General features: G+C 38.2%; 1 protein-coding gene across 1 annotated transcript; it reads left to right on the top strand.

Moving 5' to 3' along the window:
* The first annotated feature begins 260 nt into the window (after positions 1-260).
* On the top strand, positions 261-19,913 carry CACNG1 (calcium voltage-gated channel auxiliary subunit gamma 1). Its single transcript, XM_074260569.1, has 5 exons — positions 261-1,665; positions 11,872-11,875; positions 16,040-16,110; positions 17,579-17,716; positions 18,832-19,913. The coding sequence occupies exons 1-5, from the start codon at positions 1,431-1,433 to the stop codon at positions 19,056-19,058; spliced, it is 675 nt and encodes a 224-aa protein (XP_074116670.1). The 5' UTR covers positions 261-1,430; the 3' UTR covers positions 19,059-19,913.
* The last annotated feature ends 890 nt before the right edge of the window (positions 19,914-20,803 follow it).

Raw genomic sequence — 20,803 nt, 5'->3', positions numbered from 1 at the left:
TGTCTACCAGAGCTCCCCCATCTCTGCGAAATGGGTACAAATAATAGCACTCACCTGTCAGGATTGTTGTGACATTCAAATGAATTGTAGTTGTAAAGTGCTAAGAGGAGGAAGAGGAAGAGGAGGAGGAGGAAGAGGAGAAGGAAGAGGAGGAAGAGGAGGAGGAGGAGGAGGACGAGGAGGACGAGGAGGAGGAGGAGGAGGAGGAGGAGGAGGGACAAGGAAGGAGAAGGAAAAGGAAGAGATAGAGAGAGGGGGAGAGAAGAGGAGAAAGTAGAGGATGGGGGGGGTGGAGAAGATGAGAGGGAAGAAGAGAGAAGGAGTGACAACTTGAGCTTCCTCTTTTTCCTGAAACAGAGACCAATTTTCCCTAAAAGGCAACAAAGCTGTCCTGTGGACCTTATTGGCGCCCGCTTTGATGTAGTTTCATCTAAAGGCACAAGTTCTTGGAGTTGATGAATGTCTGAAGACCATGGGAAATGCCAAACTGTCCCCTGCCAACCAGACGGGTTTCCATATAGAAAAGGCGGGTCTATAAAAGTTAAATGCTACTGCTTTCCTGGTGCATATCCTTACCGTGATTAGGTTTTGTTAGCAGTTCAGTGTTACAAGTGCCTCATTTTGGCCCCAAATGCGCCATAAAGCAGGAGCGTGCTAGCTTTTGGCTCGTTCCAAAGACCCCGACAACTTCAGGCAGAATTCTGAAGCTGTCTTGCTTCCACACTTCTGCAGGATGAGGTGACTCTTTCTCATGTCTCTGCACCACCTCTCACCCCAGTGACAGAGGGACAGAGCAATGAGACACGCTTAGAATCCAAAAAGACCATCTCTTCCCTCGCTCCATCTGGGTAAGTTGTTTAATCCACCATCCTCAGTCAAATATCATCTTCCTCCCCCACTTCTTAGCAGTCAGACTCTCAAGTAACCATCTGACATCCCTCCCTAACTCACACACAATATTTGAGAAGACTTTCCTTCCCCACCCCACTCAGCTATTCGGTAATGACTGTGCCTTGAGGCTGCCTGGTGAGAAGGGGTGGGGTTCACTGCTCAGTCACTGCTTTCTCCCCTCAGGGAGCCACGGGGACTTCCAGATCCAACTTGGGAAGCACGATGCTGTAACCTGAGCAGCAGCCTACCCTGAATTTACTCGATGGGTGCATTAATAGAAGCCTTTCTCACTGCCCCTGACAGGACTTAGCAGCTGTGCTTGCCTCCCAGTTGCCTAAATGCTCCAGCCTCCCGGCTGGTCTGCTTTTGCTCCTTGAGACTGACATTTCAAAGTGCTTAGACTCAGTAAGGCACCAGTCCTACACCCCACACCCTGGCCCGGGCCAGCTGCCACCCTCTCAGCCAGCTCTAAGCCATTTGAACAGGAGGGAAAGAGCTCCCCTGAATTTTCAGCTTGCTGGACCCCATTTTTGGTGATCATGACTGAGGTCAAGGCATTGAAAGTCCGGTTGATTCTCTGCTTCATCCTGGTGGGCGTCTGCTTGTTGATGGCCGCAGTGGTGACAGATTACTGGGCAGTTCTGAGCCCCAAGGTGGAGCACTACAATGCCACCTGCGAGGTAGCCCACTTCGGTCTCTGGAGGCTCTGCACCAAACGGATCTACATGAGCAACACCAATGACAAGAGTTGCGGACCCATCAACCTGCCGGGGGGTAATGTGCCTGTTTCCTTGTTTTCTTTCCCACCTCCAACTCTGTCTCTCCAAAAAGTTGCATGCGGAAAAGAACAGGTGATGTGTCAATGTGTCTGGGCTTCCCAGCCCTCTAGACAACCGCTTCTCTATTCCAGTCTCCAAGATCTTGAATTGCCACTGTTTGTGATGATGGTGTTGCCGTCCATGTTTAGGGAGTACATATAATACATTTGTCTTTAGTTATTTTTGCCTTCCTAAGGCAGAGGTTATTAGCCCAGAAGAAAAGGAGAGATAGGCAGGATAAAGGACTAGCCAAAAGAGCAAAGAACAAGGATTTTCCATGCTTCTCAGAGGCTTTGCATCTGAAACACTATGCTAGATCTTCAACCAGGGGTTCTTAGTTTTTCTTTGTGTCATAAATCTCTTTTGGTAATCTATAGCCCCTTTCTTGGAAGGTTTATTAAATTCATAAAATAAAATACATATATTACAAAAGATACCAATTATATTAAAAGATAGCAAAATTTTATATAAATTCCACATTATCATAAAGTATGATCCTTGTGATATATTACTGCAATACCTTTGCTAATGTTTTATTTAATTTTTTTTGCATTAAAACTAATTAAGGAAATTGGTCAAAAAACAAAAGATAGCAAAATATTTTTTTAAAAAAGTTCATGGATCCCAGGTTAAGAACTCTTCCTTTAGAATCACAAAACAATAGAAGATGAGAGCTAAAAGAAATTAAAGATACCGTGGGTTTTAAACTCAACAAGTTGTTAGTTTTTAAATTTATAACACTCAAGTATATGTCCTACTACCAAAAATCACAAATTAAGGAAATAAGTATTTATTAAGAACCTAGTATGTGTCAGGCACGGTGTTGTGTTTTACAAATATCTCATTTAATCCTCATAACATTCCTGGGGTGGAAGGGTGAGGAGGAGGCTTGATGCTATTATTAGTGCCACTTTACAATTGGAGGAACTGAGGCAGAGGTTAAATGACCAAAGAACTGCATGATATAACTCCAGAAGGATGGGAGGCAAGAAATATGACTGGATTTGAAATCTGAATACCTGGATTCAAACCCCACTCCTGCTTACCTAGCACCTGAATAACTTTGAACAAATCGCTAAATCCCTCTGGGTCTCAGTTGTCTCCACTGCGAAATGAGGGGTGGTACTAAATGACCTCTAAAGGTCCCTTCTACTTCTAAGATTCAAAGATTCTGCCTTCTGCCATTTACCTCCAAAACACCCAATGTGGCTTTAGGTGCATCTTCATTCCCGAGACTGCACAAGATCAACATCTAGTTTCACAAATTGATCATCGGTTTGGGAATAAGTTCTAGAGACAGAACTTTAGACCCATATAAGATGTCAATATAGAACACCCAGGCTTTCTTAAAGCACCACTTTCGGAATTAAAAGTCAAACATTATCCTCTCATCTCCACTCCAACCTTCAAGAAATGGCTGCCTTATCTGATTCTATTGAAAACATTTAAGGGTCAGGAATTTTACAGGAAAACAGACTCTCGGGAGGAATAGTGCAGGGGCACGAGGAGGAATCTTGATGGACACTAGCATCTGGGTATGTGGGTGTCACATAGCAGAGATGCCCAGGTCTCCTTGGTTGCCTGCTAAATGTGGCCCCATAAACATATCACTCACTTTACCAACTCCCTTGGGCTGGGGATGAACAGGCAGGGCAGCTTCTCCAGAGGACTAAGTCTAGGCAGAAAAGGTTTGGTTTTTATCTACCATACCCTGGGAAACCTGCCTTTTAAGGTCCAATGATTTTTTTTTCCAGTAAGGGAATGGTCCAGACAAGGAAGACACAAAAGTACTTAGAGAGCTGAGCCACAGGGCAGTGGAATATGACCTATCCCAGGAGCCGTGCCTTGAATATAGTCCATGTAGCTGGACTATATTTCTGGAACCTCTCCTCCCAACTTGGTCAAAGCTTAGCACTGATTCTGCCAGCGGCATTGAGCACCTGCTCCATTTTTTCCTCCATTCAACCTAAGTACCAGTCCCTGGCAAAGCCTATACTCATCAATAACCTCAGCAGGACTCCACCTAGTTACCCAGTTTCTCTTTTCTTTTGGAAAAATGCTCTATTTCAGTTTCAGCTTCCTATCCTTCTTATCTTGAGCCACCTCCCTGAATTTCTCCAATGCCAAATGCGAGCAGCCCTAGATCATCAGCAAATAGCATCATCCACTTGTGGCTTGCCTTTGAAATCCAGAAATATCCTTCCTTTAACTGGACCTGAACAGGTTTTCCTAATGGGGAGGACAAGATTTCAGAATGGGATTTCAAAGAGATCCTACCTGAGTGGCAGAGGGGGAAAAAAGGGAGGGGAAGATGAAATTAACTTCTCAAGACTTGTTCCAAACATGGAATTCTTAAGCCTGAGAAGTTGGAAATTTCCTCAGTTTTCTCAAGGCCTTTAAAAAAAAAAAAAAAGCATAAATATTCTACAAATGACAATAAGAATACAGATAAGAGCAATTCACATTCCCCCTGATCGGGCATTCCCTTCTCAAACATACATATTTTCTTACCACCATTCCTCAACCTCTGATGAAAATGTGCTTATGTGTTTCTTCCTGATTAAAAAGTTCAGTAGATGTAGGGAAATAAGCAATTTTTCAATACCTTTTACCCGGAAAGATCAATTCCACCTACTCCAAATGGAAATACGGTTACTCTCTGTGTTGTATAAGTGAGAGCAGGAATTGTCTTTATTTGTAGCTCCAGAGCTTGGCACAAGTATTTAATTAATGTTTCTCCTCTGTTCATTCACGTCCTTCTTAGTGTCTCCTGTCATCAATCATGATTAATTGGAAGGGATTATCTTGGAACACAATACTGACAAAACCAAAACTTCCAGGGGCAAATGTAAGCCTAGTTCTTAAGGAGCCAATGGCTGGTGTAGATAAAACTTTCTGAGTGAATTTATAAGTATGGACCCAGGAGCTTGCACTATCTCTGACTTGTTGATAGAGTAGGGAAACATTTCAATTAAATTTAACTCTACAAATTATTTACTAAGTTCCTCCTATGTACAAGACATTGTGCCAAGTATCACCCCAATTTTTTAAATGGCACAATCCTTGCCTCCAAGAGGTTTAGATTTTAGATACTGGGTATATACAAATAAGCATAATACAAGTTAGATAAATACAAGGTATGGTATGATGGGGGCAAATAGAAGTGCAGATAAAATGTTCTCTGAAAATTAGAGGAGGGAAGAAATATTTTCAGCTAGAGGAATTTGCTCAGAGTCCTAGCAGCTTTTCCCATTGTGAACCATGCCTCCAACATCCTGGAAGAGATGATGGACTTAATTTTTTATTATAGCTTTTTATTTTCAAAACTCATGTATGGATAATTTTTCAACATTGACCCTTGCAAAACCTTGTGCTCCAATTTTCCCTCTCCTTCCCCCCCCAACCCTGCCCCTAGATGGCAAGTAATCCAATATATGTTAAACATGGTAAAATATATGTTAAATCCAATATATATGCATATTTATACAATTATCTTGCTACACTAGAAAAATCAAATAAAAAGGGAAAAAATGAGAAAGAAAATAAAATGCAAGCAAATAATAACAAAAAGTGTGAAAACACTATGTTGTGATCCATACTCAGTCCCCACAATTCTCTCTCTGGGTGTAGATGGTTCTCTTCATCACAAGATCATTAGATCTGGCCTGAATCAAGAGATGATGGACTTATGATGTAAAATAAGACCTACATTTTTGGCAGGGCCAATGAGGGAACTGCTTTACTATGATTATTTGTTACAGGAGTTTTGTTTGCCTTTTTTTCCTTCACAAGGAATGTCATGAGTGTGGGGGAAGAGAAAAATGAATATATTTTATTTTTACTTTTTTTAATTGTTTTTTTTCTGGTTATACATGACATTCTTTTTTATACACATTTCTTTATTATATGTTGGGAAAGAAAAAGCAAAAGGGAAAAACACGAAGGGAAACAAAACAAGAAAAAGGGGGGAAAAGTAAACACATTAATTGAAAAAAATTAAAAAAGAATTCCTAGTAGTCTGACATCATGGGGGTTTATCTGAGGCCATTAACAGTAGTTTAACCATAGAGGTTGAACACTTTGGTATCCTGAAGAACTATGGTTTCACTAGGTTAAATTTTCCTTCCATCAAAGCACATCACCCTCTTCCAAACCTTAGTGGTCATCCCTGTTTTAGGTAGCTATGTCCAATATTTCATGACCAACCCTCTGGTGGTAAGTGTCTCTGCAATCATTTAATCTAGTTTTTGGACAATCAACATGTTATCCTTCACCAGGCCAGTGCTCTACTGGTATAGTCCTACAAACTCCACATCACCTCTGTGCCATGAAAAGGCATGAGACCCTGGTATGGAGCTAGGATGTAAGCTAACATCTTTGTCTCTCCCTAAAGCAGAATTCTCAACTTGCTTTATATAATTTGCAGTGTAATTCTTTAAAATAAAATAACGCTTTTGATAGCCAGCATTCTATCAATCACCATCCCAGGAACCAGCATTTATTTGCTTATTCAATTCCATGATAAAATCATAGCTCCAAGACATTGCCAAATCTAGAATGTTCTTTTAAATCCTCAATCAACGAATATTAATTAAGCACTTACAATGTGCCAGATATGGGAAATACAAAAAAAGGGAAAAATGGGGTCCCTGATCTTAAGGATCCCAGATTCTAATAAGACAGACATTCAAATAACGATGCATATACAAGATGAGCAGAGTGGAAGTGGAAAGTAAGCTCAGAGGGCCCAGCAGTACCTACAACAAAATGTGGGATTTCAGGAGAGCTGTGAATGAAGTAAAGAAGACCAGTAGGTAGGAGCAAAGAAAGAACATGTTCCAGTCATGGCGGCAGTGCAGGTCAATGCAAAGGACCCTAAAATGGGAGACAGAACATTTTGAGGAAGAACAATTGATTCTAGATTTCAGAGTCTGTGAAAGGAAACAAAATGCAAGACAAAAAATGCAGGAAGGGATTAGTTTGTAAAAGAATCTAAAATAGGGGCACAGTGGGATAGAGCACTAGCCCTGAATTCAGGAGGATCTGAGTTCAAATCTGACCTCAGACACTTAACACTTCCTAGCTGTGTGACCCTGGGCAAGTCACTTAACCCCAATTGCCTTAGCAAAAAGAAAAAAAAAAAAAAAGAGTCTAAAATAAACAGATAATTTTGATCCTAGAAGCAATGAAGAACCACTGGAACTCACTAGAGAAAGGGAATTTTGCCAAGGAAAACCATTTTGGTAGCTGAGTAGAGAACAAATGGGAATGAGGAAAGACTTGAAGTAGGGATTCCAATTAAAATGCTATTGTAATACTCTAGGAATGAAGTGATGAGAATCAGCATCAGGTGTCAGGGAAGCAGCCAGTTGGAAAGAGTAGAGAGTAGAATTGATAAAGGGGAACAATCTAGAGAATATGGGAAAGATGGGATCAAGTCTGTATGTAGAACAGCTTTCCTTGGATGGATGAAGTGCCCTCTCTTCATGGGACACAAGTGTAAAACAGGACATGATATGAGAAGACATCTGGGTGATATGAGATGAGGTTAGAAGAAGAGGAAAAAAGTAAAAGAAGTTATCAAATGACCTCAGTTTTTTCAGTTAGAAATCTTGAGTTGGGGTCTTCAACTGAAAGCATTAGAGGAGAGGGTACTATCCTTCTTTAGGTGTGAAAAGTTTCAAAGTAGCCGCTTTCATGAGTGGAAAAACAAATCCCTTAAGAATATATATTGGACTACTTTGTTGTAGAAGGACCAAGCTAAGATTCTGTAACACATATGTATAGTGGATATAGTCACCACAACTTCCTTTATTTCTTCAGTTCCATTTAGCAGCATGTAAATAGAAGTGAAGGCAAGAGATGGTGGAAGTAATCTAAGTTTGGGGTTTAGCAAAGGCTTGATCAGATAGGACTAAAAAAGTTAAACTAAAGATAGTGGTCTTTCATGAAAAGAGTTCTTTCATGTCACCTCTTGCCTCAAAGTAACTCTAAAGATCCAATCTGTGAATTTGAGTGAAAGTTAGAGGAAGCATATAAAAGGATATGTTGTATTGTAGGGACTTCATCCAGGATGTATTTGGAGTCCTTACATGTTTTCAGGGACTCATTGGAAGTATTCTCAATCTAGGACTCTTCTTGGTTATCCCACAATTTTGGAGACCCACTAGAGAAAAACTAGTATTTTTTTTCTTTTCTTTTTGTCTATAATTGGATAGTCAATTTTCTAGTGAGTTTTCTAAAGGTTAGATCAATTTCTTTGAGATAATTTGAGACAATTTTTACATGGTTGAATGCTTACATATTAATATCTGGTTTTTTTGCTATACTTATAGGAGAATGGAAACTGATATGAATATATATGCATATATAATGAGAATTGTTCTTCCACATGTAACATGAAGGTATCATTGTATAAGTTGAAAGAAGTCAAAACAGGCATTTTTAGCCTCTTCATTTAAAAAAATCAATACTTTATCTTTTTGCCAATTAAATGTATAACATTTTTAAGATTTGTTTTTTTTTTTAATTTTGAGTTCCAGATTCTTTCCATCCTTCTTTTTGTCCCTCCCCCCTCTGTTGAGAAGGCAAACAATTTGATATTGATTGTATATGTGCAATCATGCAAAACATTTCCATATACATCATTTTGTTAACACGTAAACCAAAAAACAAAAATAAGAAAAATAAAGTTTTTAAAAGTATGCTTTTATCTGTATTCAGACTCCATCAGTTTTTTCTCTGGAGATCATCAGTCTTTTTGGGATTGTATTGCTGGGAATAGCTAAGTCATTCACAGACGATCATCATACAATATTGCTTTTATTATGTACAATATTTTTCTGGTTCTTCTCATTTCATTTTTTTTCCCCTGAAGCAATTGGGGTTAAGTGACTTGCCCAGGGTCACACAGCTAGGAAGTGTTAAGTGTCTGAGATCAGATTTGAACTCAGGTCCTCCTGAATTCAGGGCCGATGCTCTATCTACTGCGCCACCCAGCTGCCCCAATTACAATTATTATTATCTTCCTATTTTCCCCTATTTATCCTTTCTCTACTTTCACTTGTCCCTCCTCCAAAGTGTTTTGCCCTTGACTACCACCTCCCACAATTCTTTTCTCCTAATAGCACTCCATTTCTCTTATTCCCTTCTTCTCCTATTTTCCTATAGAGGAGATAGATTTCTATAACCAGCTAAGTGTGTATGTTATTTCTTCTTTGCAAGGAGAATAAGAGTTATGCTTTCTCCTTGACTTCCCATAATTCCCTCTACTACAAAAGCTCTTTTGCATTTCTTTTATGTGAGATAATTTACCCTATTTCACCCCCCCTTTCTCTTTCTCTCAGTTTTCCTTGATAATTCCTTGAAATGAAATCCATCTTCTTTCTTTAAATCATGGCTTTCAGGTAGTTCAATTATTTTTAAATTATCTCTCCTGGATCTATTTTTCAGATTGGTTATTTTTCCAATGAAAAAACATTACAGTCTATTTTACTTTCTGGTTCTAAAATATCAAGGAAGTTTTTCTTGATAATATCTTGAAATTTGATGTCCAGGCACTTTAAAAAAATGGCTTTTTATATAGTCCAATAATTTTTAAATTATCTCTTCTGGATCTATTTTTCAGATCAGTTATTTTTATAATGAGACATTTCTTATTTTTTTATTCTTTTAACTTTGCTGTATTGTTTCTTGATGTCTCATAGAGTCATTAGCTTCCACTTGTTCAATTCTAATTTTTAAGACTAATTTTCTTCAGTGAGCTTTTGTACCTTTTACAAAATTTGTAAAATTTGGCCAATTTTACCTTTTAAGGAGTCTTTTCTGCAATGAATTTTTGTACATCTTTTTCCATTTGGCCAATTCTGCATTTTAAAGTGTTCTTCTCTTTATTGGAGTGTGTGTGTGTGTGTGTGTGTGTGTGTGTGTGTGTGTGTATCTTTTACCATCTGATCTATTTTGTTTCTTAAGATATTATTTTCTTCAGTACTTTTTGTGCCTCCTTTATGAAGTTGTATATTCTATTTTTATTATTTTCTAGCATCACTATAATGTCTTTTCCCAATTTTTCTCTTATCTCTTTTATTTGATTTTTAAAAATCCTTTTTGAACTTTTTCTAGGAATTCTTTTTGGACCTGAAATCAATTCACATTTGTTTTCCAAACTTTGGATGTACCCATTTTGACTTTGTTTTCCTCTTCTGAGTTTGTGTTTTGATCATTCCTATCACCATAATAACTTTCTATGGTCAGGATCTTTTTTTGTTGTTTCCTCATTTTTTCGACCTAATTCTTGACTTTTAATTTTATATTAAAGTTGGGCTCTGCTGCCAGGAAGGAGGAGACAATGTCCCAAACTTCAGAGTTTTTGTGCAGCTGGTTCTGGAAATCTATAAGCTTTCAGTTCTTCCAAGGTGATATGATCCAAGAACATGTGTTTACCAAACTTCTGGCCCATGCTCTGTTCTGTGCATGACCAAAAGCACTCTTTTATGTTTTCAGACTGTGAGAAGTATTCCTGCTTCGCTAGTAGTGTGTACTTCCCTGTAGTGTACTAGCATGGGACTGTGACTCAAGATTGCAATTGGGGTCTGTGGGTCCTGCATCCAGTGCCAGCAAAGAGACCTCTTTAATCTTCTGATTAGTTGTCTGACCCACTTGCCATCTGTGGGCTCACAGATCCAAAATGATTCACTCACTCCCAAACTATTGTGAATTTTCAGGGATGCATTCTACTCTGGCACAACCTGTATTCTACTCTTACCTCATTGCTGACCTTCTAAATTATTTGGGGGTAGAAAATTGTTTCACCCTGTCCTTCTGTGGGCTCTGATGCTCCAGAATTTGTTTTGAAGCATTATTTAAAGATTGGAGGGGAATGTGAGAGACCTCAGGCAAGTCACTTCCCCCTTGTCCCAATATCCACCCATCCTTCTCCAGGGAGATTTTAACTCCTACTGGGAGAAGAACCAAGAGTTTGGAACCAGAAGATTGGCCACTTTGCCTTCTCCAGAGAGAAGAGTAACAGAGTCAAATTTTAATCTATCTGCTTCCTTAAATTACTGTTTTTCTAGAGGATATGGTTTTTAGATTCAAGCCAATTTTTATTTGTTATTCATTAAAGGAGGGAGAAAGACGCCTAGCATTATGTCCTCTTCCCACCAAATACCAGTTCCACAATGAACACACAGGGCTATTAGCAAAGAAACCCATTTATTCAAGTTGAATAGCAAAAAATATATAAAACAAACAAACAAAAGGAAATCAAAGAAAGCATATGCCGCATAATACAGAGTAAATTTTTCCATTGGGCACAAGCTAACTCAAGTCTAGCAAGAAAGAACTGACTCTCATCCAAGAAGAAATTCTCTGAAATCTCTAGAATTGCAAGCTAGGAATGGGAATGTGATGGAGACTGTCATGAAGGGTTTCTTTCTTCCACAACCTGAAATAGGGTTAGCATCAACCATCTTCTCCTTCAAAACCAGAAATGACTCAACAATGATGAAAAGAATTAAGAGAGCAAACATGTCTCTTCTCTCACCTCTGCCTTTCATGCAGACTCAGGACATTGATCTCCACCAGTAACTGGATTACCACTACCATACCTATAGGCTTTGGGAGTGGGAGATAAGTAGATAGGTGGGTAGGTAGGTAGAGTGTGACCTCTGCACCATGATATTTCTTTAACACCATTCCTCAGGCAGAAGAAAGCAATTCACAAACATAAAATCAATGACTAAATGAAATTTAGGCCAGGAAGGGAGGTTGGAGATCATATTTCTCCCCTTTCTTCTTGCAAGTGAAGAATGGGGATGAGACAGACAGATAGACAGACAGACAGACGATTCCATTTCATAGAGTTGTCACACAACTCTTAGAGACAATGTCTATCAAAATAGAGGTAGAGGCAGTGGTAGCAAGACATTGTAGACTGGTATCCATTGTTTATCCACTACTTGTTCTCTCCCATTCCTAAAGGAGAAAGAAAAGGTAATGCTGTTGAAAAGATCCAAGGAACACAGGAGGCAGGAGGGAAGTGAGCCCACACCACTGCTGTTACTACTGCTGTTTCCTTGCCTTTGTATTCAGTGGGAGAGAAGACAAAACTTTAAACGAGACTGTAGCCAAAGTATATAGAAACCACATGGAACACATACAGAGAAGTTATATCTGTCCCTATTTCTGAGAACAAAAACTGTTAACGCTGTACTTTACTGACATTTGATTTCCTCTAATACTTGTGTTTTTCCAAGAGAGTGATGAACTATTTTCCCAATACTTGTTTCCTTTAAGAGATTGTTTTGCTTTTTATTTTATCATTTGTTTTAACAGAAATTGATTTCTCTAAGATATTATTGGTTAAAAGCATAGGGGCAGAGATGTTAAAGCATATGAGAGAAATAAATAGGATGTTCTATATTGTCATACATGCATGTACACATAAGCATATAATATATGTATGTGTATTTATATATATTTTATATGCATAAATACTTTTAGATGAATATGAGAGCTGGAGATAGATTTTTCTCTCTACTTGATAAGACTTTTCCCAACTAAGGGTTCAAGATGAACTAAAGAGATTTTAATGATTCATATCTTATATTTTTATAAAAGCAGCAAAGAAGGAAGCCTCCTTTATTTGAAATGAAACCAGAAGATAACTGGAGATTGAGTCTGGTCTTCTAGTTGGTACCCAAGGTACTAGATTTCCTTTTCCAACAATAGGTAGCCCATCCCCACCCTACTTCCAAGTGAAAGAGAAAGGACTGGTTTTGAAAGAGGAGCTATCTTTTTTTTCTATCCTACACAGAGTTAAACTCCACTGCTAGATAAGCATAGAGATAAAAGATTAGTAGAGTAGCTAAATACTCTATATTGAGGTAACTCTTCACTTTGTGTGTGTGTGTGTGTGTGTGTGTGTGTGTGTGTGTGTGTGTATAAAGTGGATACTTATATATGTAATAATATATAATATATGTATTCACTATATATATGTGTGTGTGTGCGTATATATATATATATATATATATATATATATATATATATATATATATATATATATATATATATATATATATATATATATATATATATATATATATATAAAACTAAGAGGAGGAATAGGTGTCTGGGGGTCCACTTGAAGGCACTGTCCTTTTAAGGAAAAGGAAAAATATCAGGAAAAATGACAAAATGCCCACCACACTGAGTAACCTAGTATCCTTGAAATTAATAGCTGAAATTACCATTAATTAATGGCCTGCAGCTTTTCAATCTACTATAGCTAGTTGGATAGGAGTAGCTAGGTGACACAGTGGATAAAACTGCTAGAGCTGAAGTCTGGAAGATCCAAGTTCAAATATGGTTTCAGTTATTTAATAACTGTATGATCTCAGAAACTCTGCATAAAGCTATATCTCATATCCCATACAAAAATAAGGTCAAAATGGGTAGATGATTTGAGCATAAAGAGTGATATCATAAGCACTTTAGGAGAACAAAGGATAATTTACCTATCAGATCTTTGGAGAAGGGATGAATTTATGACCAAAAAAGAACTAGAGAACATTATGAAATGCAAATTGGACAACTTTGATTACATTAAATTAAATTACAAAAATTAAATTTTGCACAAACAAACCAACAGAAACAAGATTAAAAGGGAAGTACAAAGCTGAGGAAAAAATTTTTACAGCCAATGTTTCTGATAAAGGTCTCATTTCTAAAATATATAAAGCACTGTATCAAATTTATAAGAATACAAGTCATTCCCAATTGATAAAAATGGTCAAAGAATATGAACAGTCAATTTTCAGATAACAAAATTAAAGTCATTTATGGTCATATGAAAAAAATGCTCTATATCACTAAATTAGAGAAATGCAAATTGAAACAACTCTGAGATACCACCTTACACCTCTCAGATTGGCTAAGATGACAAGAACAGATCATGATAAATATTGGATGAGATGTGGGAAAACTAGAACACTAATGCATTGTTGGTAGAGTTATGAACTAATCCAACTATTTAATATTTAGAGCAATTTGGAACTATGCCTAAAGGGCTATAAAACTGAGCATACTGTATATACCATACATAGCACTACTGGGTCTGTATCCTAAAGAAATCAGAAAGGAGAGAAAAGGACCCATATGTGCAAAAATGCTTGTAGTAGCTCTTTTTATGGTAGCAAAGATGAAAAATGTTCACCAATTAGGGAATGGCTGAATAAGCTGTGGTATATGAAGGTAATGGAATATTATTATTCTATTAATTTATTAATTTAGGAAGTCATGGAAAGATTTACATGAACTGATGCTGAGTGAAATAAGTGAAATAACCAGAAATACATTACACACAGTAACAGCAAGATTGTGCGATGATCCATCATGAAAGACTTGATTCTTCTCAGTGGTTCAGTGATCCAAGGCACTCCAATAGACTTTGGATAGAAAATGCTATCTGCATCCAGAAAAGAACTATGGAGACTGAAGATAAATCAACACATGCTATGTTCACTTCTTTTTTCTGTATTTTTTCTCTCCTGTGTTTTTATTTTTCTCTCTCAACATGGTTCATAAAGAAATGTGTATTTAAAAAGTTAACGTGCATATATAACTAGGGAAAAAAAGAAAACAATAAAAAGAAAAAAATAGCTGTGTGATCCTAGGCAATTCACTTAATTCTGATTGCCTTAGTTTCTTCATCTGAAAAATGAGATGGAGAAAAAAGATGGCAAACCACTCCAGTATCTTTGCCAAGAAAAGTCCAAAAAGGGACATGAGGCTGATATAACAAAACAATGAAACAACCACAATTACAACAGCTAGGGGGTACAGTGGATCAAGAAATTTCGAGTCCAGATCAAACCAAGTCACTTAATCTCTGTTTTGCCTCAGTTTTTTCAACTACAAAATGGGAATAATAGCAGCAACTTTCTTGAAAGTTTATTGTGACAGTTAAATGAGATAATATTTGTTAAGTGCTTACTACAATGTCTAGCACATAGTAAGCACTCACAGAAATGCTTATTCCCTTCCCCTAGTCAATCAAAATCTTAATGTGGGGGAACAGGAAACCCTTTGAGAATAAATAGCTTTAAACTGCTGGTTTATAGCTCTTCAGTGACGCTTATCAAGCCAATCGAGGCTTTAGCTTGACTATGGAGAGGCATTAATGCACTGTGACCACTGATAGCCTTTGAAATCAAAATTGTTAAGAACAGTATGAAATTAGGTCAATGGTCATATTTGGCTCTACCCTGAGAGTCTTCACTCCCTGATCAGAGCTTTGTTCTAACTTTAACTTTGTCTCAAAAGTTAAGAGGGAGAGGGGAGAGGGATTTTCAACCAATTTTCAACAATTTTTAAAGGACTCTGCCCTACTCCATAACTATAAGTACTATAACAAGACATTTGAGCTCTCTACACCTTGGCTTTTCAAGTCATTTGTGGAAGTCTAAACTCCGACTTTGTTCTGCCCTGATGATCAACAAATTCAGTATTTGTTTCCTGAAGATTATCAAATATTTTACTCAACACTATCAAGTTATCAAATATATATTAAGCACCTACTGTGTACTAGGCATCATGCAAAGCACTGGGGATACAAATACAGGGAAAAAATACCATTCCTACTTACCCTTCACCCTACCAAGAAGTTCACATTTTAAGGGGCCAGACAACGTGCAAACAGCTATGCACAAAGTAAATATATACAGAATAAATTGAAGATAATCACAGAGGGAAGGCACTAGCATTGAGGGGAACTGAGAAAAGATTCCCATAGAATGTGGGATTTTAGCTGGAACTTGAAGGAAGCTAAGAGACGGTATATGTACACCACTTTGAATAACTTAAAATTATATGTGTATATAAAAATATATGTAAAAATTATATATTTGAAACACTATAAAATTATGTATATATACATAAATGTATGCATACACATATGCATGTACATATCAAATATATGTATATATATGACATATACCTTATCATCCCCTCTCAGTAAATAAATTGTTCTTAAAACATTTGGATCTGATAACTGTTTTGTACATATATGCATGTATGTGATGTTTCATATATAATTATACTTATATATTTCATAATGATTATATTACATATATCATTTTCAAGTAAAAGATGCAGATGTTTTTAAGAACAAGCTACTCTTGAGGGACAGGAGAAAATTCCTAGCTTCTTAGACTCCCTAACAATATTCAAATAAAGGCCAGCCTGCTTTTTCATTTCCCATTTTTCTGCTCAAGTTCTAAGTCCTTCCCAGAGCATCTCAATTCTTCTCTTCCTTCTTTACAGAACAGAACCTGTTCATACTTTAGGCATTTTAACCCAGGAGAGAGCTCAGAAATCTTTGAAGTCACCACCCAAAAAGGTAAGACCATGCTGAGAAAATGGGTCTGAATATGTTTTCCAGATGGACTCTGTATTGGACAAAAACGCTAAGTCCTTTGTCTGAAAGGGCTGACTTTCCAGCTGATAGTTTATGTCAGAACAATCAAAGTGTCTTCTTTCATTCTCTGAAGCCCTGTCAGGTGTCCCTTAAAGACAAAAGGTCCTAAAAAGTTGTGGATAAAAGAGTATTTCTTTGAATTCTAAGCCTGCTAAAAGGAACTCACACACGTGTATATGTATGTTTATGTATATATATATATATATATATATATGTGTGTGTGTGTGTGTGTGTGTGTGTATAATCCACCCCCCAAAAAAAAAGTCTGGAAGAAGATGTGTATACAATTTTGTGTAAAGAATAATTTAAATAAGTCAGGCTTCCTAACTATCTGTTTCTCTCTCTCTCTCTGTCACTCTCTCTCTCTCTGTGTCTCTGTCTCTGTCTCTCTCTATCTCTGTGTGTGTGTGTCTCTGTCTGTCTCTGTCTTTGTTTCTGTCTCTCTCCTGTATTCAGTTCCCTGAAGCAGTAGTTTATAATAAAAAAAATATTCTTTAAGAATGAGTGTGGGCAAATAGGTGACCAGTGGATAAAGTGCCAGACCTGGAGACAAAAAGACTCCTCTTCCTGAGTTCAAATCTGAACCAAGAAACTACCTGTGTGACCCTGAGCAAACCACTTAATTTTGTTTGCCTCAGTTTCCTTATCTGTAAAAATACAGATACAGGATAGCTGGAAAAGGAAATGTCAAACCATTCCAGTGTCTTTGCCACGAAACGAGCTCATGAAGAGTTGGGCACAACTGGGCAACAATTACAAAGCAAATGCTGAGTGTTACAGAATATGTGTAACCCATACGAGGGAGGCTGAGGGAGAAGGATCATTTAAGCTGAAGAGTTCTGAGCTACAGTGGGGCTAAAGCTTAGGGTGTCCCCACTAAGTCTGGCATCAACATGATAAGCCACAGGAGGTCTCTTGTCTGCAGAAGGAGAGGACAATGGATCCAAGTTTGAAATGAAGTAGGTCAAAGCTTTGATTTTGATCAGCAGTGGAATGAAGTCTATGAGTGATCAGGGCACTTTTTAGCCTGGGTGACTTATGAAGAAGATCCAATCTCAAAACAAATAAACAAAAATAATACGTAGTTACCTTAAAGCTAAAGATACTATAGAATAGTATCTTACTTTGGGTGCTCATTAATGTTGCTCTTTTCTAAGAAAATCAGTGGCTTCTAATTCAGGGAATCAGCCAACTTCTCCATCTTGTTTAGGAACCACCTTCCACTCACTCTACTAACCCAGGAGAGGTCCCCTCATCCTCTGGGAGCAAACAAATTTTACCATCTGGGTTTGGTGGCACAGACTAGATGGAACAAAACTTTTGATAGCATGGAGATAGCACTGAAAAAGAACAAGCTGACTATTCTCTGCCCTTATTGATATCTTGGTAGAATACAGCATCTCTGCAGCAGCCATCTCCATCTTCAGCATCGGTTTCACTATCATGGGTACCATTTTCATCCTTCTGTCCTTCAGGAAAAAGAGGGATTACCTTCTGAAGCCAGCAGCTCTGTTCTATGCTTTTTCAGGTAGGATGTTTGGGTAGGGCTCAGGGCAGGGTAGGGTGGGGTACAGAGACAGAGACCTTGCCTTATCCCCTGGAAATCTCTGTCCAGTGTCTTAAATTTAAGTGGAATAGTGGGGATGACAGAAATTCTAAAATCAGCTATGGGCCTCATTTTTCTCAGTAAAAAGAGGATTTAAACTAAATGCCTTTTAAGGTTCCCCCAGCTCCAAAACTACGATCCTATTATTTTAGTGCAGAGAGAAAATCAGGATAGGGAGAACCTTGTTCGACTTGGATTCTTATATGTATATATATATAGATATATATATATATATATATATATATATATATATATATATATCACTACTCAGGAGTAACAAATAATCTATCAGTCAACATGCATTTATTAAGTACTGACTTTATACCAGGCAGACAGCTAAATGCTACAGTGGAAAGAGTCAGGAAGACATGCCAGGTTTGAACTTCATGAAGATCAATTTGGCAGCTGAGTATAGGAAAGGAGAAACTTGAAGTAAGGAGACCCATTAAGAAGGCTATTGTCATAATTTAGTCTTTAGGTGATAAGGGTCTGGGCAGCTCTGAGAGTGGGGAAAAGGTATACATATAAGAGATATTGTGAAGGTAGAGAGGGCAAGACTTGTTAACAGATCAGATAAGTAGAATTATTGTAAAAAAGAAAGCAGATAAGCCACTGAGGTTGTGATCATGGGTTGAGTATATGGGAGGGTTTGGGGGAAAAGATTAGGAGTTTTGTTTTAAACATATAGAGTTTAAGATGCTTGTATAACCTCCACTTTGAGATTTTGAAATCAGTAATATAAAATTGAAATTTGGGAGCCAGGTTGGGACAGACATATATGGTAATCTTGGTTGGTTATGAAATCCATGTGAGTTGATAGATTCCCCAATGAGGCAGCTAGCTGGTTATCAGAAGCAGGTTTAAGTCCTCCTCTTGGTTTAATGTATGATCCTGAGTGACTCATCTTCCCTCTCTGAGACTCAGTTTCCCCATCTTTAAAAGGAAGACAACCTCCAAGGTCCCTGCCAGCTCAAAATTCCCCAGGTTGGTGAGGAACAGACTGGAAGCTCTGCATGACATCTCACTTGTCCTTCCAGGTCTCTGTATCATTGTCTCTGTGGAAGTCATGCGGCAGTCAGTGAAGCGGATGATAGACAGCGAGGAGACCGTCTGGATAGAATACTACTATTCCTGGTCCTTCGCCTGTGCCTGCACCTCCTTCGTCCTCCTCTTCATCTGTGGCATTGCTCTCCTACTTATATCCCTGCCCCGCATGCCCCAGAATCCCTGGGAGTCTTGTATGGATGCTGAGCCTGAGCATTAGCTTGATTTCATCCTTTTCTGATGACCTGGGATGAGGACTAAGGAAGTAGCAGCCTCCAAGGTGCTCACGCTCTCTCACTCTCTCTGGAAACCAAATGGCTAAAGCCAAGAGAGGTAAAAAGTGGGAACGTGGATGTGGCAGCATCACCCCCATCCCCATCGATAATAAGTGGTCCTCCTTTCAAAGGGATCACATTTCCCCTTATCTGAGACATCTTTACCATCTATTCCAGCCCTATTCTTTGTTCCCTCTTCCATCCTACCTCCTCCCCACAATATAGAATGGTGTCTGGATGTGTGACATTCTCCCCAATGCCTATCACTACATTAAACCCACAGAATGCTACAATTTTTCTGTGCTCCTTTTTGAGTGGTGACAAAATCTCTGCTCTAATCTAGTTGCAGAATGGGAGTCCAGAGCCTCATCAGCTGATTTTTTACACTCTAAGCAGTGCCTGTAGATAGGAAGTTTGGGGGAATGCACGTGACTCCTAGATGTTAGTTTGGGTTCATCACTGTTCTTATACACAATCTCAAACTGGTTTCAGGTTGTCCTTTATAAAATGCTCTATTCTTATAACTTACTCTTTTACTTTATCATTTCAGTTTTTTCTTCTAATGCTCTGTGTGTGCAAGTCTCCAGAAAGAAGTCCCTAGAACAATGGATAGAGATTTACTTGTAGCAATAGTCAACCCCTCCTCTATATAGTGCCAAAGTACACAGTGGGCTATTTGGAATTCAATCTAAAGGGAAGGCCTCCTTTTTGCCCTAATGTTCATCATAATCCCCAAGGAGCGTTTCCAATTGGGGTGAAATGAAGTATGGATTAAAATAAAATTTCTGTGAAAATGTTAATCCCTCTGTGCCTTCACTGGAAATTCACCATGGATCCATAAGCGTGGCTCTTGACCAAGTCAACTTTATTGGGGTAAAACTATGGAAGCAGAGGGATGTCCCATTTCTGGGAACAAGGGAGGATCTCCCTTACTTGGGAGTTCAAAATTTCCATTTAAATCCTTCATTTGAGGAATGTTCTTTGGGAAAAACCAGGAATCAGCTTTTGTCTGGCTAGACGGAGTGTTAAAAATAAGAATCAGGCTATTTCTGGGCTTAAGGTCTGTCTTTGTCCAAGAGTGATGTGTCTCTCTGTGCTAAGCCAAAATTTAAACAACTAGGTCATAGGCTTCTGAGAGTTGACATTGAACTCTGCTATTCCTGACAATAAGGGAAGGATAGCAACCTCTATTTTCCATCCCCCTGCAATAGCTCTCTGGCTAACAATTTGACTTAAAAATGATTTTTCTGCCCAAGAGAAAAGGGACTAATTTGAATAAGCAAATCAGGAACCCACTAACTAGGGCGCTAAAGTTGGAAACAGAGATCCTATTCAGAGCTTCCAGTTGACTTATAGCAATGCCTCAGCATTCTCTGTCTCAGTTTACCTATTTGTAAATTGGAAAAAAGAATATTTGTTTTGCATACTCAACACACACCCTTCCGCCTAAGGCAACTATAAGTAAGAGACTTTTCCATGGATTTGGGGACTTGGTTCTAGGATGGATTTTTAAGGTTGCCAAATTTAGAAACAGTTGGAGTCATAAACGCCTGGATTCAAATCCTGACTCAGAAACTTCTAACTGTGCACAAGTCATGTAACTTCTGCGAGCCTCAGTTTCCTCATCTGTAAATGAGACAAATAATTGTAGTAATTTCCTTACAAGGTTGTTGTACAGCTCAAATGAGCT

This window comes from Sminthopsis crassicaudata, chromosome 4 (genome assembly GCF_048593235.1).
Source record: "Sminthopsis crassicaudata isolate SCR6 chromosome 4, ASM4859323v1, whole genome shotgun sequence".
Taxonomy (NCBI): domain Eukaryota; kingdom Metazoa; phylum Chordata; class Mammalia; order Dasyuromorphia; family Dasyuridae; genus Sminthopsis; species Sminthopsis crassicaudata.
Note: the sequence above shows the minus strand (reverse complement) of the source record. Positions and strands in the feature narration are given on the sequence as shown.